Source organism: Sander vitreus, chromosome 4 (genome assembly GCF_031162955.1).
Source record: "Sander vitreus isolate 19-12246 chromosome 4, sanVit1, whole genome shotgun sequence".
Taxonomy (NCBI): Eukaryota; Metazoa; Chordata; class Actinopteri; order Perciformes; family Percidae; genus Sander; species Sander vitreus.
The window spans coordinates 28,394,231-28,420,587 of record NC_135858.1 but is presented as its reverse complement, the minus strand read 5'-3'; the positions used below and the strand labels follow the sequence as shown (position 1 = coordinate 28,420,587).

Sequence of the window (26,357 nt, the reverse complement as noted above, 5' to 3'; positions counted from 1 at the left end):
CCTATACTCAGGGTGTGACTTGTGAAAAAAGCATAGTGGGGGGAGGGGATGTTTTTTGACCATGCACAACAAAACATAACATGCAAGAATGAAATCCCCCTTTCAATACCATGGATATAGTGCCACGCGGCAAGCCATGCCAGAACACTTCTTTATGAACTTCAATATCCAATGGAAAATAATCTCAAAATGAAATAGCACAACATGGTGTCACCATAAAACACAGTGAAAACAAAAGACCTTCACCCAGGAAACGCTCGTTCGTTCCTCAGGAGGATTTTAATCCAAATCTGATCTTTTTCCTAAACTTAACAAGTCATTTTTGTGCCTAAACCTAACTGTCATTGCTGCATGACGCTAACTTTTTCTGGCTAAACTCCACTACCACGGCCCCTGAAAGGACCGTCATCTGGCAGTGCCTGTACCCGGCTCACAGTCACCTATTGGCAGTTAAACAACTGCCGCTGGTACCTGGAGTCCCCGGAGCTCTGTAGCGGCTAAATACAACCAGCAACTGCTGCTCGGATTTTATCGTTCTATGGCACTATGTGTTCATGTTACAGCGCTTTACTTAAAATAGCCTTCTATTTTAGGTATATAATAGTCTATTGGTGAAGTAGCATTGATCACTTTGATGGGGGCGATACATTTTGACCCCGCCACAAAAATAATTGAGCAGAGGCAGGGACATGTGGACCAGAAAGGGGGGGAAATTCCACGCATCTCCTCTGGCAAATCACACCCTGCCTATATGCTGGTACAAATACTTCAACACTTAAAGCCATTAGCTAAACAACAATCAGTTTAAGTTTAGGTTTTTATCCTTTTTTATGTCAAATAAGTGGAAACAAAAAGAGATATGGAGGATTTTCTTATTCCCTTCTATCCTCTATGTAAAATATGCTGTGGCAGATATTACCAGGACTGTCTCATTTTCTTCCTATGAACAAAAACCTTTGCCATCAGACTAATTCACGTGACAAACTCAAGACCCACGGGCCAAATCCAGCCCCTCGCAGATTTTGATCCGATTCTGGTTTACAATACATTTTGGCCCACCTAGTTTTTGTCGCTTTTTCCAAAGTTTTTGGCCGTTTTCTTCTATGATGGCATGGAAGAACATTTTTGCTGACTTTTTTAGGACTTTATGTCGACCAAACTGTGAGTGAGAAGACTATATGAGACATGCAATAATACAGTCAAAGATATTTAACTTTTTGGATTAAATAAAAGCATGTCAAGAAACCCTACATGTCTGGCCCTTGATGAGATTCTCATTTTCCAGTGTGGCCCTTAGTGAAATTGAGTTTGAGGGCGTTTTCACACCTGTAGTTTGTTTGCTTTGGTCCGCATCAGTATGGGAGTTAGTACACTTGGAGCGATTTCCAAGCGTACCAAAATGCGTCATTACAAATCAGGCAAGAACGTCCAGCCCTCTTATTGGTCGGATATGTCTGGGGGCGGGAGCAAGAAAGTAATTACAGGAAGAAGGTCCTGTGTTCTGGTCTAGTGGTCAAACCAGCTCATTTCATTAAAATGATCAGACGTTGTTTCGCGAGAGACGTTACTACGTCTGCTCTGGTCACCGAGACTTCGCTCTGCTCTGCCGGCGTCTGTCACCAACTTTAGCGGCAGCTGGTTTGACCACGGACATACGAGTGACGGACGGCAAGCTTGACTGCAGTCTATTTCTGTGATAGAAACACTGCAAGCTGCTACAGTTTGATGCTCTGCTGCATCGCAGATTGCTAAACACACCTGACTACAGGAGACACTAGCTCAGACTTGCGGAGTACATATAGTTGGTGCGGTTGGAGTACGGATCACGTTCTCACCACAAGCGAACCGCTCCAGAGTTTGATTGTTTGGTCCGCTTTTGATGCACACCAGAGTTCGATTGCCGCGTTCTCACCTGCCCAAAAGAATCGCACCAGCGGGGCAAACACACTCTAGTTAGATTCAACCGAACTAAAGGCTGTCGGTGTGAAAACGCCGTGACACCCCTGGACTAATAAAAAATGCTACAACCACTTTTAAATTCTACATATAGAGGCTTTAAAACTCTTTGGCAGAAAGGGAAAACCTGGAAACAATATTTAAACCAACAGGTAACTTTAAAAGACAACAACAAACTAAAATCTTGCATGATTGGCATGAACTACTTGTATGAAAGGATTTTACTTGCAGAGATTTTGAAAGCTTTCAAGGCCTTTGATAATCGTTGTGTTAAAAGGGAAACTACTGCTGCTGCCAATTCACCCCTCCTTAAAGGCCTTTACACACCAGGGACATTTTTTGTGTGCAATTAATTGGCACGTCAGTATATTTTTTCAAACTCTTGTATTTGTCATGAGTAGGCCTACTTTCACACGGAACGTGGATATTACCCGGCGATAAAGCAACGTAATTTTTTCCCCGGAAAACAAGGTCGATTTTTCGAGTTTTCACACCGCTATTAAATACATCATTAATCATGCTGTGTTGTTTATTACAGTATGAGGATCATAGAACAACAACAGGAGGCTGTATAGACAGCAAACTTTATTAGGCAGCGTTTTTCCGGAGACACTCTTTCCGTTCTTACCTTTCACAATAAAAGTCCTAGACATATGCTACGCTCTATCTTCCATAGCTACACTGTGTAACTGTTTACCAGAGGGAATTACATCCACTCAGAGTATTTTGCTAAAAGGAAACTCAATTAAATAGCTTACTGTAGCTTGTTAGCTTTTCCTGCTTTGGCTTCCCGACGGTGGTGGGACAGCACAGGGGGAGACCGGACGGTAGTATCCGGAGCTAACCCCCGTCACAAGACATGGCACCTCTGGTGGTCTGGACGAGCTCCAACTGCAGACTCTAGCTACTGTACATTCACTTGATATCTTCACCGCTACACGTTTACTGTAGTCCACCGACATGGGAGATGAGCTGGTGCAAATATTCAAACCTTTTATTGAACAACTGTTGCAAATTTGCATAGCTGCCGGTATGAATAGTTTTGATGCAAAACAATAACAGGCAAATATTTTGCATTTTGGTGACATTTATTTGTCACGCCCCTCTGTGTGTAAAGGCCTTTCAGGAACACGCCAACTTATTGGGACTTTGTCTTATTCACCATATCCCCCAGAGTTAGATAAGTCCATACATACCCTTCTCATCTCCGTGCGTGTCGTAACTCTGTCTGACGCACCCACCGCTAGCCTAGCTTAGCACAGATCCTGGAGGTAACCGGCTCCAACTAGCCTACTGCTCCAAATAAGTGACAAAATAATGCCAACATTTTCCTATTTACATGTTGTGATTTGTATGGTCACAGCGTGTACAAATGACAAGGTCACACGAGACACAGCCATCTTCTAACCGTATACAAACTAAGAACTATTTCTCAGAAGGCGAAGCACTCAGACTCAGGAAGATGTTAATTAATCAGTCTATACACACCCACCCAGTCCTGGGAAGAGGTTTAATCAGCCAGATTAACTGAAAACGCCTGTGTGGGTGTTCAGGGTCTGAGACTACCAAGTACTATTTAGCCACACCCTAATCAGTGATGTCACAGCGACTGAAAGTTGTGACTGAGCATCAGTGATTGAGATGAGGTTAGACAGAGTAGTGCAGTGGCATCTTGATTCACCCTCTCAGCGTGCCAGTCCAGTAAAGTCAATTTTATGTCACTTCTTATCAGAAAAGAAATAAATAAAAACTCCCTCTGGGAATCTTCACTCCCAGAATCCATCAGTTTGTGTCCCCTGTTTTGCCTGGCAATTATACCATCTGCAAATATAACAACACCCCCGGGCCACCTCCCCTCCTTCTCATAAGTCATTCACAACTTGAACTTGGCTTTTGAATTTCCATAATACTCTAAACTCCTGTGAGGGTTGTTTTAATTTTCCAGTGCCGTAACTACGGTAACTCGGTTTGGCGAGCAGGGCATCAGCAAGCTGGCTGATGCCGTGATGTGATAACTTCCTCCAGAAGGCAGATTTCCCACAATGCACTCACACAGAGGGAGACCGTGTGCAAGTGGGTGTTAGTGGTGATTCTTGCATGATTGAACAACACGTGCGTGTGAGCAGATGAGTATGCATTTCAAAGTGTGTGTGTGTGTGTGTGTGTGTGTGTGTGTGTGTGTGTGTGTGTGTGTGTGAGTGTCTGTGCTTGCCAGTTGTGGGTATTCATGTGCAGACCCTAAATCCGGTCACATAAGAATACCTTATTTGATTGGATCTCTGTCAATCCAATCAGTGTGCGGTTTGTTTGGGTCATGGATTGAAGCATTGTGGGTTTTGTTGGCACAAAGTAAATAGAAAAGCAAGTGCAGCCACCGTAACCCAGATGATTTGATAAATTGAAGTCAGGCATTAAAAAATAGCCTCACATTCAAATTCATTCATGAATTTCTGCCAATAAATATACATTTTTTTGCGCATGTCGTTATCCATCCCAAAGAGAAATTGTTTCATGTTTTTTTTTACTTCCCAGCTAGTCCCGCATTGCCAGACCTTCCTCCACAGCGCTGTGGAGGAAGGTCTGGCTAGTCCACACAGCATTCTGGGATGGGAAAGAAATATGCTCTGGTTTATTGGCATTGCTTTAAACCAATCACATTTGTCTTGGGCGGCGCTAAGCCCCGGACACAGGTAGCATGGAGACTGTACCATTATCCTTCTTTTCAGTGTTTCTCTTTATTCAATGAAAAAGCTGACTAAATTGACCAACATATTCTTCTTTAAAACCATTTATTTCTTTTTTTGTTTACAATCAAGCCACAAAAGTACCTTAAAACATAATGACTTATTTTGATAAAAAGTGTTCCCATATAAAATAAATACAATGCTTTTGTAACAAATAAATATTTTTCGGGGGAAAAGATCGAGGGCTCCGCTGAGTGTCAGTAGGAAATGGACACTTAAATATACAGTATGTGTCCCATGTGAAATATTTGGTTGACCCTTCCATCCAAATCCACCCACCCACCCACCGTTGCAGACTTTGTAGCTTTATAACCAACCCATTGGATGGGTCAAACACAGGACTTTCACCCAGGAGACGTGTGTCTTTACCGTCCCGTTATTGCCGCTGTCACGGAAGCCGCTTTCTTCTTTAACTGGCCCGTTATTACGGGTGTCACAGAAGCGTAAGCCCACCCACGAGTCACGATCTTTTCCTAAACTCAACCGCTCCATTCCCGCGAGTCACGGAAACGTAAGCCAACCCATAAGCTTTACCTTAACCTAACTGCATCAAAAGGGGACGCCAATAGTCCCGTCCAAGCGCGTTTAGTTAACGTGCGTTATATGACGCTAAAGGAGACTTTTAGCGTCAATAACAACAACAAAGGCACCTGACCAAGCGTCCCGTGTTATATGAGATGGGAGTGAGAATGTGTTGTTATAACAGCAGCACACTATTTCCTCCTTAGCTCCCGACAGACAAGAGCCACTAGAAAGCTTTATCACTTGAGCTTAAACATATTTCATGTTATGGACATGGGAAGATAGTCTTTACATAACATCTTTTAGAACGTGTGTATTGATTGATTTGATTTATTTAGCACATGTAAAAAAAACAACAACAACAGTGTTACATGTACGACAAAATAAAATAAAAAAATAGACGTGCAAAGGAAACCTAGAAAACCCTCAAGGAGCTTGACATGTTGGGTTCCCTAAAACAATTCAACAAAAGGGTAGCATATAGACAATTAAAACATAAACATAGTCTATAAATTGGACACAAGAAAGGAACAATTCAATGAGGAGAGAAAATTAGGAATGAAGAAAGAGAGAAAAGGAGGAGGGTGGGGGTGTGGCCTTGACCAACTGCCACTTTGCTCGTTTGAAAGCCATGATGTCTCTGTCTTTCTCATGGGTGGGCCAAATTCTCTGGGCGGGCAAAGCAGAGAAAGGGGAGGTAACTTTCCTCCTTATGACTCATTTTCTCAAAGGCAGAGCAGGATACCCAGGGCTCGGTTTACACCTATCGTCATTTCTAGCCACCGGGGGACCATAGGCAGCCTGGGGGGAACACATATCAACGTTAAAAAACCTCATAAAGTGAAATTTTCATGCCATGGGACCTTTTAAAGAAACAAACCGAGGCTTCAGAAAAAGGGATTGGAGGATGCAACATATAAAAAAGGATGCCAGACACAGGGTTAACAAATTAACCAACCAACCAAGCTTTATTAAATAATGCAAAAATATTCCCAAAAGTAGCAAACAAAGAGAAACAAAAGGGACCGGAGACCCCGGGCCAAAAAGAACAAAAAGATGGGAAGACGCTGACCAACCTCGCAGTGGGCCGTCGCTCCCGCGTCTCCCCTAAATTACCTAAAGAGGGTAAACTAATCCTAGAACAAACAAAAGAGACAAATTACGCTCAGGTGTGCAACAGGCAGAGGGAGGAGGGCAGAGAGAGAGAGAGAGAGAGAGAGAGGGAGAGAGAGGGGAGAAAACAAGACACACACACCAGAGGTTCACTGTCATGAACACATGACACTGTCATGTCACATGAACCCTAACCCTAACTTGTCATGACAAAAACCGAATAACACTTAATGACAGAAGCGTTATGTCATAAACGTTTATGTCTTGTTTATAACGTTTATGACACGTTCATGACAGTGTCATGTCACTCTTATGTAGATACCTTCAAGTAAAGTGTAACCAATTATTCAAGACCCAGAATCCAATACGTAAGGGAATTTAAGAATTTTTTAAAGCCCAACATTTTGATTTAGAGATTTTAGACTTTTTAAGACGCCGTGAAAAACCCTGTTAATGAGAGTGAGTTGCCCGACTACAAGAAATGACCACAAAAGATGCTGTCATTTCTCTGCTGAGGACAGCTCCTCTGATCCTCCCAGCGGTGTCTTTTCCTGCTCACTTCACAAGGAAATCAAATGCCAGGGTCGGACACACATCAGCCGCCCTGGAGCTGGTGGACTTTCAGCGCCTTCCTCGAGTGGCTGTTTGTTGACAACATACTGTAAGGACAGCAGAGGTCTCGCATTAGTGCTTTTTGTTGGGTTTAGAAAGCTGCACTGGCTCCAGAAGAAAATAAAAATGGCCGTTGAATCCACCGCGGACTCTGCTACAGCTGTAACAATTCCACATTTTGACTGTGCAATTAATTGCCACAGAAATAATTGCGATTAACAATATAATTGTCTCTGTCCATTTAGAAAATATGTATTCACGTATTACTTTTTCAAACGAATAAAGTTTGAAATGAATCCCATCTTTGGATTATATCACTGTTATTTGACCCAGATCATGTACCACACAGGTACACAGTCATAAAACAATTGCATTTTTTGCTTAAGTGCACATAAAATCAACAATTAACCTTTAACAGTCATAGCCGTTAGGACCTTAGCTAATGTTAGCAATAATTGCGGATAGACAATTGTACAGTATGTAATTATTGTTGCGGGCCTGGTCTCTGCACAAAGAAAGATGTCAGTATTTGAAAAACGTGTTCCCTTAATTCAATATCTCGCAGATCTATGTGGAAGTGATATATTGCCAATGAAGGATTTAAGTTATCTGCAGTTCTCACAAACGCGTGTAACCCTTTTTAATTGCTTCGCTGTCAGTCATTTTGTGTAGGTGTCCCTTTTTTTATTTTTTTTTTCTCAAGCGGCGGATGTCTCAGAAAGCAACTCATTTACATTTGAGAGGACTTGGCTAGTTTGTTGTAGTTTGATCCCATAGATGAATGAATGTTTCTCATTCTCCGCCTGTCTTGGATAATCCTGCTCGTTTTTTTTATTTTATTTTTTCACTCCCCCTCCCTCTGAGCCCCACCTGTCCGTCAAGGAAAAAACGTCTCTCCTCCCTCTTTCTCTTTCATTTTCTGTCACTTTCTCACTCTCTCTCTCTCTCTCTCTCTCTCTCTCTCTCTCTCTCTCTCTCTCTCCCCTCTTGAGGAACATTCAGAAGAAATTGTTCTGTCAAACCACCCACTCTCCTCCTCTTCATCGCTCACTGCTGTTGCCTCTGTTTCTCTAATAGGAAAGAAAAACCCACCTACAGTTTCCTATTCTGAAATTATCTCAGTGGTGTCCTTCTCCATTCTCCTCCATTCCTCTGTGTGTTTCTTTGTCCCACTCTTCTTCCCCCTCATCTTTTCTCCATCTCCATCCTTCCTGCTCTTCATCCATAGCTCACTTTTCCTTCTGTCCTTTGTTCTTTGCTTTCTATTTCTCCTGCCCTCATTCTATTCAGTGCCTCCTTTCCTTGTCACCTTTCCAATTGCAATCTCCCTTTTTTCTGCTTCCTCTTATTCCCACCTGTTTCACGTGCCCTCTCCTCAACTTTTTTTCCTTCCTCTGTTTCATTTCCTCACCCTCTTCTTTTCATTCTCTCCATCACCTTCATGTCTTCTGCCTTTACTCGCTGTTCTTGGCTTCTTGTTCTTCCTGTCCTCGTACCTCTCTTTTGCCTTCTATTTTTGTTTTACACACCACTCCCTCCCTCTTCCTTCACTGCTTTTTCCCTTTAACCCATCTTTCTCTCTCTCTCAATTTCAATTTCAGTTTTATTTATTGGTATGACAAAATCAACACGTCTGTTCTTACTCTCTCTCTCTCTCTCTCTCTCTCTCTCTCTCTCTCTCTCTCTCTCTCTCTCTCTCTCTCTCTCTCGCTTTCTCTCTCTCTGACCCTCCATCCCTCTCTCTCCCCCCGCTGGGGTGACATCAGTCTCTCATCTCCAATCATTGTGCCAATTAGTCGACGCTCCGCACATTAAAACTGCTCACCGACGGCAATCTTGATATCTCCCTCAATGCTGTGTGATGTCTCACACACACACACACACACACACACACACACACACACACACACACACACACACACACACACACCTCCCACATTCCCACATTAGAGGCAAACACACACACACAGACAAGAATAAAGTGCCTGGGGCTGTAAGTAAGAGAAGTAAGAGCAAGAGTGATCGGGGACTTAGGGATGAGAAACGATAGAAGGAGGGGGAATAAAAGTCTAAAAAGAGTCGAAGGGAGATTAAAGAAGATATAAAACTGGAGGGAAAGATGGAGGCCGGCAGGGCAAAACAGAAATAGTGCGAGAGAAGAGAGATATGCCAACTTTGTGGCAACAGTTTGGGAAAGGCCATTTCCTGTTTCATCATGGCAAAGGCAGGTCCATAAAGGAATGCGTCCCCCAGTTTGGTGTGGAAGAAGATGCGTGCATAGAACCCTGACTTCAACCCCATCCAACACCTTAGGGATGAACTGGAATGCTGGCTGTGAGCCAGGCCGGGGGGGGTAGGGTAATCAAAACTGGCCAGTGCAACCAACCCCAGAAACCTATTACAATTTCCTTTAAATAAATAAAGACATTTGCACCATAACTTGATGCAGAAAAGGCACAAATTCTTGCAGAAAGATTCACCAGAATGCAGGAAATGTGCCACAATTTCAATTTTGCTCAAAAGTGGATATCTCAAACCCCCCCTCCTCCCCCCTATGTTAAACCCAAAGTTACGCCCCTTGCTTTCAGCATTAAACCTAGGTACCTCCATCAGTCTGCACTTGTCTTTTAGCGATCCCTCAGGATTGAAGGCAAAGAAAGAAAAGGAACAAAAATGGGGAAAGGGAGAGGATCATGGATAATAAAAAAAAGAGGATGAGAAGAATAAAGCATGAGTGTAGAAAGATCGGTTGAAGGTGAAAAGAGGGGAGTAAAGTAAATAGATTTAAATGGGAGGGATAGAAAGAAGACAGAGAGGTTGTCTTACCATGTCAGAACACACAGACACAGTTGCTTGGACCGGCTTCTTACTCACTCAACGTACTGTAGATCAGAGCAGTTAAATGGATAAAATAGAGACAGATTAATGAGGAAGAAAGACACAAAAGTGCAAAGGTAAGTGCTGAGAAGAGTAGAGTGGAGAGGTGGAATTGTTTGTTAGAGGAGAAAGGCAGAGAAGCAGGAAGAAGGCGAGGAGAAATGGCTCGAAACAAAAGGAAGCAGTGGCACGCACAGAAAAAACATGCCCCCCCCGCGCTGTGAAAAATGCAGCAAGACACCTTTCATGACAAGAAAAAAAAAAAAAGCCTCAGGGCTTGGACAAGGTACTCTGACTGAACAAATATGATGGGAAGAAACTAGAGAACGAAAATAAAAAAAGAGATAAAAAGTTAGTGCGTTTGCGTCGGGCAGTTAATGGAGGTACACACACACACACACACACACACACACACACACACACACACAGTCAGCCACACAAACTTCAGAGTGCAGATTTTGGTGGTAATAGGAGAGCGACAAAGTGAGAGAGATTTAACCAACTGCCAGACAATGTTGATTAAGATGCACTCAGCTGACTTTGACAGCAAAATCCCTAAATGCATTTTTAGTCTGTCTGGGGGGGTGTTTCTATGTGTGTGTGTGTGTGTTTCTATGTGTGTGTGTTCTTGTTTAACTATATTTGTGGGGTCCAAAAACCAGGAATACAGTATACTTGTGGGGTCCGGACAGCTTTGTGGGGCCAAAATGCTGGACCCCACAACTTCAAAGGTCTGTTTGAGGGTTAAGACTTGGTTTTAGGATTAGGGTTATAATTAGGTTATGGTTAGGGTGAGGTTAAGGGTTAAGGTTAGGCATTTAGTTGTGATGGTTAAGGTTAGGGTAAGGGGCTAGGGCATGCATTATGTCAATGACGGGTCCCCATAAAGATAGTGAAACGCACTGTGTGTGTGTGTGTGTGTGTGTGTGTGTGTGTGTGTGTGTGTGTGTGTGTGTGTGTAAGAGCCGTTAAAAGAGGTAGAGGTGTAAGACAGATTGTAAGAAGGAATGTGGAAGAGTTATGGACCAAGAAACATCTAGCTACCTCGGGTTGCCTGGGAACCAATCACAGTGTCCAGAAGTCAGACAGAAAACACACATGGTTGGAAATCCTGCCCGTCAGTCAGAACGCTGACCCAACCAACTGTTTGATGGTAAGAAAGTAAAAGAGAGGCAAGAGAGCAGGGAAGATGGAAAGATAGATGGAGAGAGAGAGAGAGAGAGAGAGAGAGAGAGAGAGAGAGAGAGAGAGAGAGAGAGAGAGAGAGAGAGAGAGAGAGAGAGAGCTCACCCACACAGCAGCTGCATCTCCTATACACACTTAGTATTCCTGTCAGGCTCGACAAAGTGAACTACTACACACACACACACACACACACACACACACACACACACACACACACACACTGTGTCTCTAGTGTCTGCACCGTAAACAACTCCCCTTCTCTCGTCTCCCAGCCTCTCTGGATAGGCAGGCCAATAAATTGGCCTTACATTTATTAACTTTGCTTCTTGCAGCCTCCTGAGGTTTAGCCCATTAGCATGAGCGAAGACGAGGCAGCGGTTCTATTCACAGGGACTGTGAAACCAGAGCAGCCATGCCTCCAAATGGGCCCTAAATAGGCACGATAGGGCCAATCTAGAACTAATGTTATTCCCATGCTGGCTATTTGTGGTATATACACCACACTTCTGATTGCAAACTCCAAATCTGCCCTTATGATAGCCATATCAAAGAAGTTGAAATTAGATTTTTTTTATTACTGCTGAGGCCTTATGTGATATTTCATCCCAATTAATTTTTCATTACATATACATGTGTTCATAGAAGCAAACTGTTAGATGTGGTCGGTTAGATAGCGTTCCTTTACAGTGTCTATATAGGTATTTTAATTTGTAACTCATTTAAATCAGTTATCAGCAGGGCCACCTGAAATATTTTAAACAAGTTACTGTAAAACATTTTGGAATCCGCTAAATTCCGCAGATTTTCATACCGCTGAAAACTGTTTTAAATAAAACCGCAGGTCTGTTTATCAGTGACATGAATGTGTTAAAATGCATTAATTCTCAGTTTTACGTTACCTGTGCCTACAATCAAATTATGCATTTATGTACATAGACCAATGACAGCATCAGATAAAGCACATAATAAAGCAGACAGACAGACAGACAGAGATGTAGTAGAAGCAGGCGTGTTTAGTCTTGTGGAGAGAGCCAGCTCAGAGGCTTACACCATCCATCATCACTAACATTCATCTTCCCTGCTCTTTAATTTCACGTGTGTGTGTGCGCACACACACACACACACACACACACACACACACACGCACACACACGTGACAATAACAAACATTCAGGATATGAACACAAAAGTGCCCGTCTCCTGTTTTGCTCGACTTTACATTCTGGATTTTACAAAATAAAAACAGACAACGTCAAAAAAAAAAAATAATGGCAGGTGAAATATGTCATTTTATAACAAACTGAAATTCACTTTCACGTTTTCACATAATGCAGCCACAAACACAGCCACAAACACTGAATATATCTGTCTCTCAGTTTGCCATCTTTCTCCATCATATTCTGACAGTGTGACACCATGCTGGAGATTATTTTTGAGCAATGCAAGACGATTTTCTGCCTACTCCCTCCTGCGTGTGTCTCTATAATATATATATATATATATATATATGTGTGTGTGTGTGTGTCGGTGTGTCAACAGTCATTTAGAAGAAGTGAGGTTGCATTTTCAACACCTGAATACACAAAATCTTTGGTGTTCAAGTGGTTTAAGTCGTGACAACACTGTTGTCAATGAATTAATAAATGTATTTTTGCAATCGAATGTCTTTGCAGGAACAACAGCTATATATATTTTCAAATAAATTCAAAAGAAAGTAACATCCACAGATTCAACAACGTCAGCTAGTGAACTTGACACTGTCAGACTCTTTCCACTCATACAGTTTTGAAAAGCAGTAGCTTGTTTGAAAGGACCCTTTTGTAAACCTGGGTAAACACAACCTTATTTGAAAGCTTTCCATTTACCACCCCAACATTCATTGCTGCCTTCACTGTGGAAGTCTGAAGTGTCTATGCAGAAATAATGACTTGCATGTATATAACATAACATTTCTGTGGTGACCTGCTGAACAAAGACCAAAGACAAAATGCTGGGGGGGTCTGCTGTTCGACCATGTAAACACTTTCAAGACCAGCTTGGGTCATCATCTACCAGCTGATACCAGCTCTGCTGAAAGTCCGCTTCAGTAACATTAACGATATGAAATAAGGGTTTGAAGAGTTGCTATGGCACAGCAAACAGCAACCTCAACCAATCTATATCAATTTACCCATCAGGCTATGCAAAACAATTGCCATTCATAAGCCATGACATGAGCTATAATGCAAATACAGTTGTGTAAAACTGTAAAAACGGTTTGTGCAATTTCGTAGAAAAACTTAAGCACGGCAATTTGTACGATATCCTACGGAGTACAGCGAGTGCCGGCTGGTCACGTGATGACCGGTCCCACGGATGTTAAGTTTAGCGGTCTTTACAGTTCAATTTAACCTAGAAAAGGTGACTGTGAGCCCGGTACGGAGCACCGTGAGGTGGCGGTTCTTTTCAGCAACCGTTGCAGTTAAGTTTAGCCGACAAAAGGTGACCTTCACGCGGCGATGACAGTTAAGTTTAGGCACCAAAACGCCTAGTTAAGATTAGTAAAAAAAGATTGGTACTCAATGAACTGTGCCCAGGTACGTTACTCAGCGTTCACACTAATGAAACAAACTGGACATTGGGGTAAAATGTACTCCATAGCAGGCCCGAGTCCCTGATGCAAGTTTTACCATTTGTGTTGCCTTTTGTTTTATAACTCGATTTTGCTGCTTTCCATTTTTTAATGATGGTAAAAAAGTCAGACTTTCAACGGATATGTTTTTCACTTTAAAGACCGTAATAGTTTAAACTTTGTGTTAGACATGCGCAGGATTGCTAACTTCTCCATTACCAGTTAAAACATCCCATTGTTCTGGCAAAACAAATGGACTACAGCTTAGCAGTCATGTAACTTCATGCCATGAGATCATGAAGATCATGTGACTGCCTTGTGTATTAAGGCCAGAGGTACTTCCTGTGCACGCTAAACAACTGATAAAGGTGTTTGGATGAACACTGAAATGTCTTGTATTTTATATTTTTTAATCCAGTTTTTTTTTTTTTTATTAAAGCTTTGTTGTAAGCTTCATATTGCTTTTTGATTCTACTCCGAAGAGTAACTTCTCAGACAAATAAAGTTCTAATCTCATTTCTGCCACTTCATCCTCTCCTAAAACAGTTTTTTTTTTTTTTTTTCAGGTTTCAGTTGTCAAGGGGGCCCAAAAAAAAGAATGTTAATATGACCTTAAACAACCAAGTTTAGATGAAAATAAATGTACTTTAGCGTGATTTTGCTCAAAAGCTTAAGTGACAGTAATGGCCTTTGATGAAGCAAAATGGGCCAACATGTGATGGAGGCCAATCTACATGTGACAAGTGGGTTAGATGGGTGTACACTTACTGGTGACAGCATATCATGGAGGGAAGAGAAGAGGAAAAGACAGGAGCAGTGAAGGAAGGAAAAGAGCTGGAATAAAGAAAAGCACACGCTTTCTCAGACGGTGACAGCCCGTCAGAAAGAGAATGACGGGAACGGTGGAACCACGGGAACGTAAAGTGTGGGCAACAGATAAAAAGGAGGGCACTGGAAACACATTTAGGCCAACTCTGGGATAGATAGAAGTTTGGAGAAACGTTGTGGCCTGCCCTGTTAGGACTGATTTGCTAATTGTGGTCAAAAGATGTCTAGACGTACCTTGTTAAGATTGGTGATGAAATAATAATATTCTTTAAAACAAGTATTTATTTTTACATACAGTATATTTTTTTTGAAAGTGCCATTCATTTACTCTTTAATGTTATCATTATTTCTGTATTACATAATCATCTAATTTTAATTAGATTCAAAAATTCAAAATAGTTGGCTATAAATGTTTTGCTGGGCAACTAGTCTATATCGAGGACGTTTCATTTCACATCGGAAATTCCGCCAGATGTCCCTCATTTCGGCCGGATGTCCGTCACCTTCCTCTTTCTTTGTGTTGGCGTTCTAAACTCCGGTGGATTTCTGAGGACTATGGTTAACTGCTCCTCAGATCTCTGCAGGGTAAATCCAGACAGCTAGCTAGACTATCTGTCCAACCTGAGTTTTCTGTTGCACGACTAAAACAACTTTTGAACGTACACGTTCCACCAAAACAAGTTCCTTCCCGAGGCTATTTTACAGAGGCTCCGTACCTGCGTCCGGCGCTCAGCCCCGCCCAAGGCGATTGTGATTGGTTTAAAGAAATGCCAATAAACCAGAGCACGTTTTTCTCTCATCCCGAATTACTGTGTGGACTAGCCAGACCTTCCTCCGCAGCGCTGTGGAGGAAGGTCTGGCAATGCGAGACTACCTGACAACTAATGGATTCATCAATTAATCTCTACAGCTCTTGCTTTTTCCCTGCTGATATGAAACATCCCACTCAGAAACTACACTCTTGCAACAGCTGTTTAAGAATTGAACAATGCGATTCTGCTCGGGGGATTTGTCCTCAGTTCACCTTAACAGTCTGTCTTTCTTTCTCTTCTGTCCACAGGAAACCAAAATCAACTGTGTCCGCCTGGCTAACAAAGGTATGAGCACCCTTCCATTGATACTCAGCCTGCACTTACAGTATGCTATTGCTTTCAAGTCTAATTTAACTTTTAACTTCTTAGTGAAGTTCATTCTGAAGAATAGCGTGCTTACATGATCCCCGAGAATAGTTTAACAGTGTTAAAGTTGTGTTAGATGAGATGAACACACACCCACATACACACACACACATATATGTGAACCCGTAACGTTTAGGCCAGGCAACCCCACATCCTAACCATGTTATCCTGCATGATTTCGTTGCACAGCATCCTCTCTCTCCATCTCTTCTCTCCTAATCTTTCTCCTTCATTGCCCTTTTCTGTCTCACATTCTCCCTCTTTTCCATCTATCTTGCTCTCTCTCGTGCCGCATCCACGTTGCCCATCAGTGTATTAAGTGAGACCTGAGCGCCATTACATACCGATTGACCGCCTTCATTAAACCCGATGGATGGAGGCTAAAGCGTTAGCCCCAGAACGCATTTCATCCTATTCTGTTTTGCTTTCCCCATGTCTCCCATCTTTATTTGCTGCTCATCTCCGCCATTTGTGTGCCAGGCAATGTGCGTCTAAAGCTTTTCAGCTTGCTATTGATTTTCCTCACCTACTCTTTTTTTTCTTCCATTTTTTTTTTTTTTTTTTTGCAACTGCATCAAACACTGATTTGATTTTTCCACACCTCCTTTCTCTGTTTTCTGTCTCTCTCGCTCTCATATTATTTTCTCGTCTACATCAAGCTTTCATTGCTCATTTGCGCACATTATTCTTTTATATCATGATCTTGCTCAATCCATTTCCAGGCTGTGTTTTTCTGTGTGGAAAGTACTGTGGGTGGAGGTCCACAGTGTGTAGACGCTGCTCTCTGTATGTCTGCATGCGTGTGTGCTTGGGAAAAGACATGCTTTTAACTTTGTGGCTGTCTTTCATATGACGAAATGCTAACTATTTTTCAAAATGTAGAATGATCAGTTTTCCCAAAACACCTGTTTGGCAGTGTTCTGAGGCAATGGAGATGGCTAATTTTGCAAATGCCTATGACTTACTGTATTTATTTGTGATACCTGCTATCCACTCACTACAGCAGCTGATTTCTCTGATAAATGCCACTGTCTGGTTTAGTTTGTTCTAGTCAGTGAAATCAGCTGGTGTATGTTTTGGTTAGAATAAATAAAAAATAAAAAAAACCTACAGGTAGTAAGTTGGAGAAGAATTGAGGTTTAGTAATACAGTATAAGCATCTGTCAGAGGCAGATAATCTGATTCAAGTAAAACTTAATGGACAGAGCCAAAGAATCATGTTTGGCCAGGTCATGGACGCTTTCAAGAGGAGGGAGACAATGTATAACTTGTAGCTAGGGCTGCTTGATTATGTAAAAAAACAAAAAGTCATTATAATAATATTATTTTTTCTGTCAATATTGAAATCACGATTATTTAACACGACTACTCATTGACTTTTGGAGGACGCAGCATTTATTGAACTTAAAAATAACAGTGAAACAAATCAACAGTGAAGACACCTCGAACTGTGAAATTTCCCTTCATACTTTTCCTGTTGAACTTTTATGAATCCCCTTCAGAACACAAGTCAAAAAATAACAGTTTGCTTGCAAAATGTAATGGGGAAAATACTGTAATCATATTTGTGACAGTTAGGAGCCGATATTGCTATCAACATTTTATTAATTGCACAGTTCTACAATTAGCCTTCGTGCTAATAACTAAAAAAACAATCTGCACATTGTGTCTACGGTGTGTACGATGTGCAAAGTAGCCTAAGCCCTACGAGCCTATAGCTGGCCTTGGTAAGGTAATGGCCTGTCTTTTGGCCCACTAAGATGCAATTTATGTGTTAACAATGGTTTAAACCAGTGCCAATGCTAGTTGTCCATTGATATTGGTCCTAAAAGTTAGCACATACTGTATGTGGATAGCAACATAACTTCAGCTTGATGCTGCCTTGCCAGGGCCCTATCTTGCACCCGGCGCAGCGCGGCACAAAGCCTGACGCAAGTGTCTTTGCTATTTTAAGACCGTCCAGCGCCTACGTACATACTTTATATAACAAATGCAACTGCGGCCATCTTTGCGCCCATGGGCGTGCTGGACTTACAGGGAGGTGTGTTCAGGGGAATTCTTGGCATATTGCCATCTTGAGGCAGCGGGAAGTGATCATGCCACTGACCAACAAAAACCTGGTCTAAAGTCAATAGCGCAGCATTTCATTGTTATCTTAACAGCAAATTAGTAAAATGCGCCTAGGCTTATGCACAGCGTGCACACACACACTATGCTAGTTAAACACACACAGGGAAGCGCAGCAGCACACAAAGATTACATATACAAATATTACGGTGCAAATCCGCCATCATAATAGCAAAGCGCCAAGATACAAACGCGCCTGGCTTTTAAAGGGAATGAGAAATGACACTCTGGTTGGTTTATTGCATGTTACGCCCAAAACACACACCTATGAATTAATGAAGACACTAAGTACAACCCTTTTGAACCATGCGACCGGCGCACAGACCCTTTTTATCGCCGTCAAACTAGCAAAAGTGGATTTGGACACGCCCTAAACGCACCTGCACCAGGCGCATCACGTTAAACGATCGTTAAAATAGGGCCCAGATGATAACTCACACTGAAAGGGCCGTAAGTTAAACAAAACCTTAATCGCCTATGATTATGAACTCATGATCTTGTATACATGATTGGTCGAGGCAGATGGCTGCCCACAAAGAGCCAGGTTCTGTCTGAGGGTGTCTGCCTGTAAAAAGTTCTTCCTCACCTGCTGTCACAGGCTGCTTTTGGGGGGAATTGTTGGGTCTCTGTAAATTGTAGAGTGTGGTCTAGACCTACTCTGTAAAGTGTCCTGAGATAACGCCTGTTATGATGCAACACTTTAGATACAATTGAATTTAATTAAATTGAATACACACCCAGGTTTCCTAATAAAGAATACAATAGACTGGCCTTTTAGTTGTTGCCTCATCCATTGCTTTGGTATATTAATAGACTTTATTATGTATCATTGCTTCTTTTGCAGTTTTAGATAGGGTTAGGGTTGTCAGCGTTGCATTACTTGCTATCTAAAAACATGGTTCTTTGGCTTTACCAACTGATGTTAAACTTAACCAGTGAGATTCTTTCTGCACTCTACCTCTGAGAAATGTAGATTAGAAACAGTTCAGATCAAACTTTTCTTTAATGGCTCATGGTTGACTACCACCCTGTCACCATGCAAGTCATCCACATTTGAAGCTGATAAGGCAATGATCTGCAGGGAAATTGTTTGAGTAACATTGTGGGCCAATTTAAGCCACCTAGTTGCCTCAATAAACAGTGGTTGCTATAAACTTTAGAACTTTAAATTATTTGTTGTTACCCTTGATGAAAGTATTCACTGATCTGATTTTGTCTCTGGGTGGACTAAACTTTTGCAGCCGAACCTGGAAGGCAGATTGTGTCTTTGCCACGCCACAAAGTTCATTTTCATCCTTCATTGTTTTGTTTTTTTTCGTTCAACCATCGTTTCATTTCTTTTCTCTTCCATGTCCTACTCCCTTTCTTTTATTAACCCGTCAAGCCAGGTTGACAGACTCAACAGACTCCAGTGTTAACCCCCAGCACCACATCTGCATTCACTGACTCACTCTTAAATAATACACATCCTCACCAGCAAGCCATCTGTTAGGCCTTTTCCTGGCCAGTCAAGATGCTCGTTGATGCTTACTTCCTCGCAATAAGTCCAGTCATATCCCAGTTCACATCTTGAGTGCTAGTTGTCCTATTGATCCTAATGTTCCAGTGCTATCTCTCACCACTGCAATTTCTCTCCTCTAAGACAGATTGTGCAATTGAAAAGATCTAAACCTCCTTGATGAACTGGACAAAGAAAGCAATACGTCTTTTTTTCTTAGACTTTTTTCTTCTTATTTTCGTTGTTTGTTTGTTTTCTCTCTTCCCTCTCTTTCTCATGCTTTCCGGCGGGGACGTGCGGCCCTTGGCCTTAGTGGTAATAGGTAGGGGACAAATAACAACGCCGTACATTCTAGTCATCCCAAGCGAAGGTGATTATTGCTTCCTAGGCAGACTATTGTCTTCCCTATGTTATATTCTTTCATCACAGTACAACCATGAACACAACACAAACCCTGTTTAATTTTGGTTTTCCCCTGCCCTGCCCTCCCCTCCTTTTCCTCCTTCCTTTTTTTTTTGACTTTTCTCAGTTTTTTTACTCTTTTGCTTTTTGTCTTTCCTTCTCATTGCCATCTTACTGCATTTGTTTGCATGTCTGCTCTGCTCCAAGTGTCGCTGGCTGTGTATGAACCTATTTTCTCTATGTCTTGCATCCACACACACACACACACACACACACACACACACACACACACACACACACACACACACACACACACACACAGTAGTGAAACCATGCTGCTTTCATGCGCAGTCAATAGCCTGAGTGCAAGGACATTAAGCTAACATTGGACCTTGTTATAAAAAGGAAATACTAAAAAAACAACCAGAAAGAAAAGATGAGAGCCATGAACTAAATTAATTTGGCTTTGGATCTTTATTGCTCTCTGTAAAAAGCCAACTTTAGTTACAAAACCTACTGTAAGCATGGTTTCATTCTTACGTGTATGATAATCATTCATTGAGTGATTTGACAAAAACAGTAACTTATATGGTGGATGAAACAATGGATGATGGCGATTATGTCCCTTACCACCTTTGAGCGATGAGCTTTAACCTGTCTGTCTTTAGGTTTTCATCACTGATAGGGCATACCCTTTAGAATATGGTGTTTGTCATTGGGATTCATTTAAAACAATGGGAGACAACACACAACTCAATCACATAACTCCTTGAAATTGCTTCTTGAAAGAGAGATACTGTGAAAAAAAAAATCACATTTCAGCCATTGCAGGTTAGATTGAAGCCAAATTCACACTTTTGCCATCCCAAGTGACACCAAAACAATGACGCGAAAACAATAATTAATTTACCATTCTAATATAGTACGGTGCTTACACACCATGACCGCCTGAAGCACTTATCTCTCTTCAGGTGTAATATTCCATAATTTGGTAGAGCACACATTCAGAATTGTTTCTGTGATGGATTGATTTTAGAGGCGTTTAGGTTGAGCCCTAAACCGAACTCATTCAATCTACGGAACACCATCCTCCACTGATCACTGATGCTCTCAAATCACTCCTCAGCCACAATACACCCCCCTGCAACTCATGGCTTACCATCATGTTCCATTTAGGAAAGTGCATGGCATTTCTTGTAACCATCAAATATTGAACATACCTGAAATTCAATTGTATGTTGCACTCACTGACTTAGCATTTGAACTGTTGTAAATGGGAGGACAAGCCACTGAACCAAGCATCTATTTTCTACCATTCATTTAAAAGAAGTGGCCTTAATGTTTTAATTTGTATCTATGATCATCGGACTGTTTTCAAACTATCTGACCTTCATCAGCAATGCTATAATATACTGTAAGGCATTTAAATACACAAATATCCAACCTTTGAAAGGTGTGACGCCAATTACTGCATGTCACCAATCAGGCTGTTCTCATGAACCATTTGTACATATAGCTACGGAAAGTATTGCACTGTAATTTGTATGTATTCCACATATTTATTTGTACTGGGGTGGCTGGGTGGTTCATAAAACACAGGGCTTTCAATCAGGGAAGTGGAGTTCGCATCCCGGGGGAATCTAAACCACAACCTTTTTAAAAAAAAAAAAATCCAAACTAGTCATTTTGGTGCCTAAACTTAACTGTTGCCGCCGCATGACGGCCATGTTTTGTCGGCTAAACTCAACTGCAATGGACGCTTTAAGGACCGGGGCCTCACGGTGCTCTGTACCCGGCTCACAGTCACCTTTTGTCGACTAAATTTAACTGTAAAGACCACTAAACTTAACTGTCATGTGACCGGCCGTCATGTTACCAGCCGCCACATGAACAGCCACCGTTCGCCTTCATTTCCTAGGATATCATCTGAGTTGGCATATGTTTCGTACAACATCATACGAACCCTTTCGTGAGAATGCATTGCACCCATACCTGAACAAGTAATTGTTTGATGTAAAGTTACGTCTAATTTTGTTCTATTATTTGAAGTTATTAGCTATCATGAAACTTTACTGTATGAGAATGAAACTGATTTGCATTCTATTAAAACCATGTTCTAATACCGTGCTCTTTTAGTATAGCCCAGTTCATTAAAATTCAATCATCCAAGTGTCATCATAACGTAGGAGCTAAACATTGTTTACTGAACTGGATTTTATTTGGCAAAGCAGAGACGTGACAGCAGCATATGAATATAACTCAGCGATACAACAATCAAAATGTTGACTTGAACAATGGGGAGACACAACAGGGAATCAGTCAACAGCAAGCGTAGTCGTAAACTGCTGTCACAGTTCTTTGTCAAGAATATGAGATTACTTCATATGAATACAATAACACATATTGTCCTGAGGGAAATTGAGGTTGCAAGCCCCAGCACAAAGAATTATGCATATGATGCACAAAAGCGGACACTAGTGAAATCCTAAATTGAATAAATATAGATTGTAGTCATATGAAGCAGGGTTACTTACCTCCATGCAGATTAAAGCAGAACACCTCTTGGTGCATTAAAAAGTATTTCATTGCAATGCTGAACATTGTATAGATACATTTGAACACTTACAAATACTTTCACAAATTAACACTTCATGCATTATCCTTAATGAATAATAAATACGTAAATAAATCATTGTGTTCCTTGTCGGTTATAGTACTCTATAGGAACAAACACCGATAAAGGCAAACACAGTACGATATATTTCATATATGTATTGCACTGTAATACATCTGTGAATGACATGACAACACTTTGATGTATTTTGTAAACCTCATTAACGCATTCTCATAAACGGGTTTGTATGATATCGTATGATAACCTATGCAGAACAACTCGTATGATATCCTTCGAAATTACAGTGACTGCCAACTGGTCATGTGATGACCAGTCACATGACAGTACCCGGGACACAAACACCCATTTCTTGGGTAAATGTCTTCTGTTTTCCCCTTAACTACTTCTAGGACACTAACTCCGCTCCCACACTTGAAAACCCTGTGTTGTAGCACCAATCCATCCACCCAGACCTCCTCCCTACACTGATTGTCGCACTCTTATACAGCGGCAGTCCACGTGTTGCGTAGATTAGTAAATATGTGGAATACATAAGTATTCCAGTGCATTACTTTTCGTAGCTATATATACACCAGTGGTTCATGACAGCCTGCCCTCATCCCCTTTGTGTTCAGTACTTCTCTAAGCATTCTCATTCAGCACTTTAGAGCTTAGTCATTGACAGCAGCTAGCTAACTTACTGTCAAACCCACTTGATGTTGTCTAAACCCAAGAGGACTAAAACGTCATATGAATGGTTCTTCTTTGACACTGCGTCTGGGCTGAGATCAACTCACTTTCAGTTCAATCAGCTTAAACTGTGAAATCAGAACGTGAACTTTTTTGGAGCTTGTTTCTCCTTCAGCAGCCTGTCAGCTCCTGTTCTGCTTCCACCAAATCAAACATCCAAAAGTGTTAAATGGGCGATAACACTAGCTTTACCAATAGAAAAGATCTCTACAGTATTAAGCGCAGTGTCTGTTGACAGCGTGGTAAATATTACTCCTTCCAATTTATGATTTTTTGAACAGATTGAGTTGAACACAGCCCCGTTTTTACATTAGTCCGTCTGTGCAGCATTAGCCAGGTGCCAGAAGTCCAACTTTGTTCATCTGTTATGCTTCAGTCCTTCATAAATGTATAGCTCAACTGTTACGCAATGAAAACAAATAGTCTGTTTTACACAAATATGTAAGACAGAGTTTACACTGCAGCTTAAATTGTCCCAATTCCATTACATTTCTTTTACACGGGCAATGCATTCTGATAGCGTTGCTGCAACTTTTGAGAAGCGGGGCGTTGAGTTGTCCGCGCCTCATTTGCATACATTTGAGGTCCAGGCTACTTCATGCAAATCAGGGGCATCCAGCTTGACAAAAATCTTTTCAACTGACCATTGTCGATCTTAAATAAAGACAGATTCAGCAGCTGCAGCTTATTTCTTGCATAAAAAGGTTTTAGAAACACATTTTGGTGAACTATTTTCGTAAAATAAGACGACCCACGAGTGAAGCGTTTGTCCATTCAGGTGCAGCCAACGCACTTTACTCGTCATTGGACATTAAAAAGAAACTGATAACTGCTAGTGGAAAGCCCATCAAGTGTCCAATGCTGTGAAGCGGGGCGATCGCTGCCGTCAAAACTACGCCATGTGGACACGTAGAAGAAAATTAATTAAAAGAATGACATAGTTGGCATTCTCTCGGAGACTCTTGGCATCAATGTCTTTTTGATATACTACGGTATAAGTTAGGAGCTGCATTTGCCGGTTAGGGTCGTGGCTGTGGCTGTGGTTAAATAAACGAAGTTTCGGTGACACGTGGAACAACAGGATTGGGGTTGAACGTGTTTCTTTGCATCGCGGTGCATTTCACCGCCAGAACGCTAGGGGGAGCGGTGTGGTTTCCGGAGGTTCAATCGTGAAACTAATCATTTACTTGTGTGTTGGTGTGTGCCTCGAGCCGGCATGGTTGTGTGTGTGTGTGGGGAGTGGGTGATAGAGCAAGGGAGAAAAAGGAGAGAGTGACGGCAATTGTCTTCAGAGCAAGTTGTGACTCTAGAGTCATAGTGAGAGAAACAAAGTGTCTCCCCTGTGTTTTCTGACCACGGTGGGAAATCTGTAGCAGGAAAAGTTAACCCTCTCCTTGATTTCATGTTGTTTATGGAGAAGGAGAACCAGGAAATGAGTCGGGGGGGAAATGCAACGCTACCAAGCCACGGCTGAGCGACGTGCGTGGCCGCGACGTGTAGTTAAATTTTTTGAGAGGTGCACGTCAGGCTACGGCGTAGGGTCCGGCGTAGACGCAGAGGGGTCTGCGGGGGTACGCCGTCGATTCTACGCACAACCATAAAACAGCCTTAAGTGGGACTTCTGCATTGCCAGGGTCTGTATGCCCTGCACGTGTTTGTGTCCTGGAGCTCACAGGAGCATCAAACCCACCCCTTGTCATCCAAACACAGGTATCATATATCAGCTGCAATTCCCATTACCATTAGTCCCGAGGTCGATTATAATTGGTGGTGTACAGAATCGTGTTGTAACTGACTCTGGCGTTGTGCAATACTGATGCAACATGTGGCTCGCTATCTGTGTCTGTGTGTGTGTGTGATGTGAGTGTGTGTGTGCGTGACTGAACTGCAAAAGTGAAACGTTGAAGTATTCGCATCTGAATTATCTTCTCTATTGACCTACACTGCCTTTCTCTCTCACACACACACACACACACACACACACACACACACACACACACACACACACACACACTGCTTAGTGAGTCCGTTTGCTCTCTGAATTTGCAACAGATTGAGTCAGACTGTTAAAACAAAAAACAAACTCCTCAGTGGTGTTTGTAGGTGAATATCTGGTGACGATTTGACATTTTAAGGGCACAATACCAGCCAGCAGTGGATGAAATGCTGTTCAAGCTGTACCCGGAGCATGCAGGGTTCGTCTGCAACTACAGCTGACAGAGAAAGAGAGAAACAAATGAAACCCAAGGGAGAAGGAGAGGATCAAAAACCGAGAGAGACAGAGAGTGAAACTGACTCAAATAAAGTCAGAAAAAAAATAACAAAAATAAAATCCAGCAATAAAGACAGGCTCAGCCTCAAGGATTTTTCCCCTTCTTCATGTAGCATATTGTGTATGCAGACAGGTGTACCTGCCTCGCTCTCTACCAGACAGACATTGTGGCAAATTGTTGTCACATGCTAAGTTCGCCCTTCCAACTCTGCCATTTTCAATCTGCTCCACAATGTTCAATTGTCCCTGAGTAAATCTTAGAAGTCAGGTCATAAAAAAAAAACAACACAGCAGCAGCAGCTGGGGATAGAGAGGGAGAAAGAGGGATGAATGGATGAAAGGAAGGAGGGAGGGAGGGATGGATGGAAAGAAAAACAGAGTAGAAAGTGAGCGCAAAAGACACATTAAAAGCAAGATGGAAAAGCAGAAAATGAGTAGACGGACAGAAAGACGGCCACTGATAAAAAGGATCTTGTGAAAAGTGAAATCGGTCAGATTGTGCTCTTGGCTTGCCCTGTGGTTAAACAATGTTTGATCTCAAGATCGACAAGACTTTGATCAAGATTAAAGTTACTTTCCAGTATTTTAATATGTGGGTCTTAATTGTAGTAATATAGCTGTTAACTGTATAAATGAGTTATAATACAAGAGTGTGGTGCTTGGGAGAAAAAAATCAATGGCGTTGGTTGCCATGAAAAAACAAACCAACAGAAATTCCGTTTTAGAGCTTAATTTGATTAGCTCTGTTCAGCAAAAGAAGAAGCAGCATGCATTATGCTAAACCTACAGGTTGTACCTGGACATATCTCCGCAGTGCAAAACATGGATATGATGTGTGGATGAACAGATTGATAAATAACCTTTAATGTTGGGCTTCAATTTACCTCCAAATACTTACGATTGTTTGGTTACTCAGACTTATAGGGTTCCATTGTTGTCAAAAATCTTAGAATGTTATGCTTACCCAAATGAAACTTTACTGACAGCTAATACAAAATTGTAAAAAAAAAAAAAAAAATAAATGAATAAAACTTAAATAACAATAATTATCAAATTCATTAATGGCTT

General features: G+C 41.7%; 1 protein-coding gene across 1 annotated transcript in view; it reads left to right on the top strand.

The window, feature by feature from the left end:
* The window catches only part of ptprt (protein tyrosine phosphatase receptor type T), a 438,297-nt gene that overhangs the window by 253,897 nt on the left and 158,043 nt on the right, over nt 1-26,357 (top strand). Inside the window, exons 15-16 of the mRNA XM_078247539.1 lie at nt 15,509-15,545; nt 19,565-19,621. Coding sequence (XP_078103665.1) covers nt 15,509-15,545; nt 19,565-19,621 — 94 coding nt within the window. The remainder of the gene's footprint in view (nt 1-15,508; nt 15,546-19,564; nt 19,622-26,357) is intronic.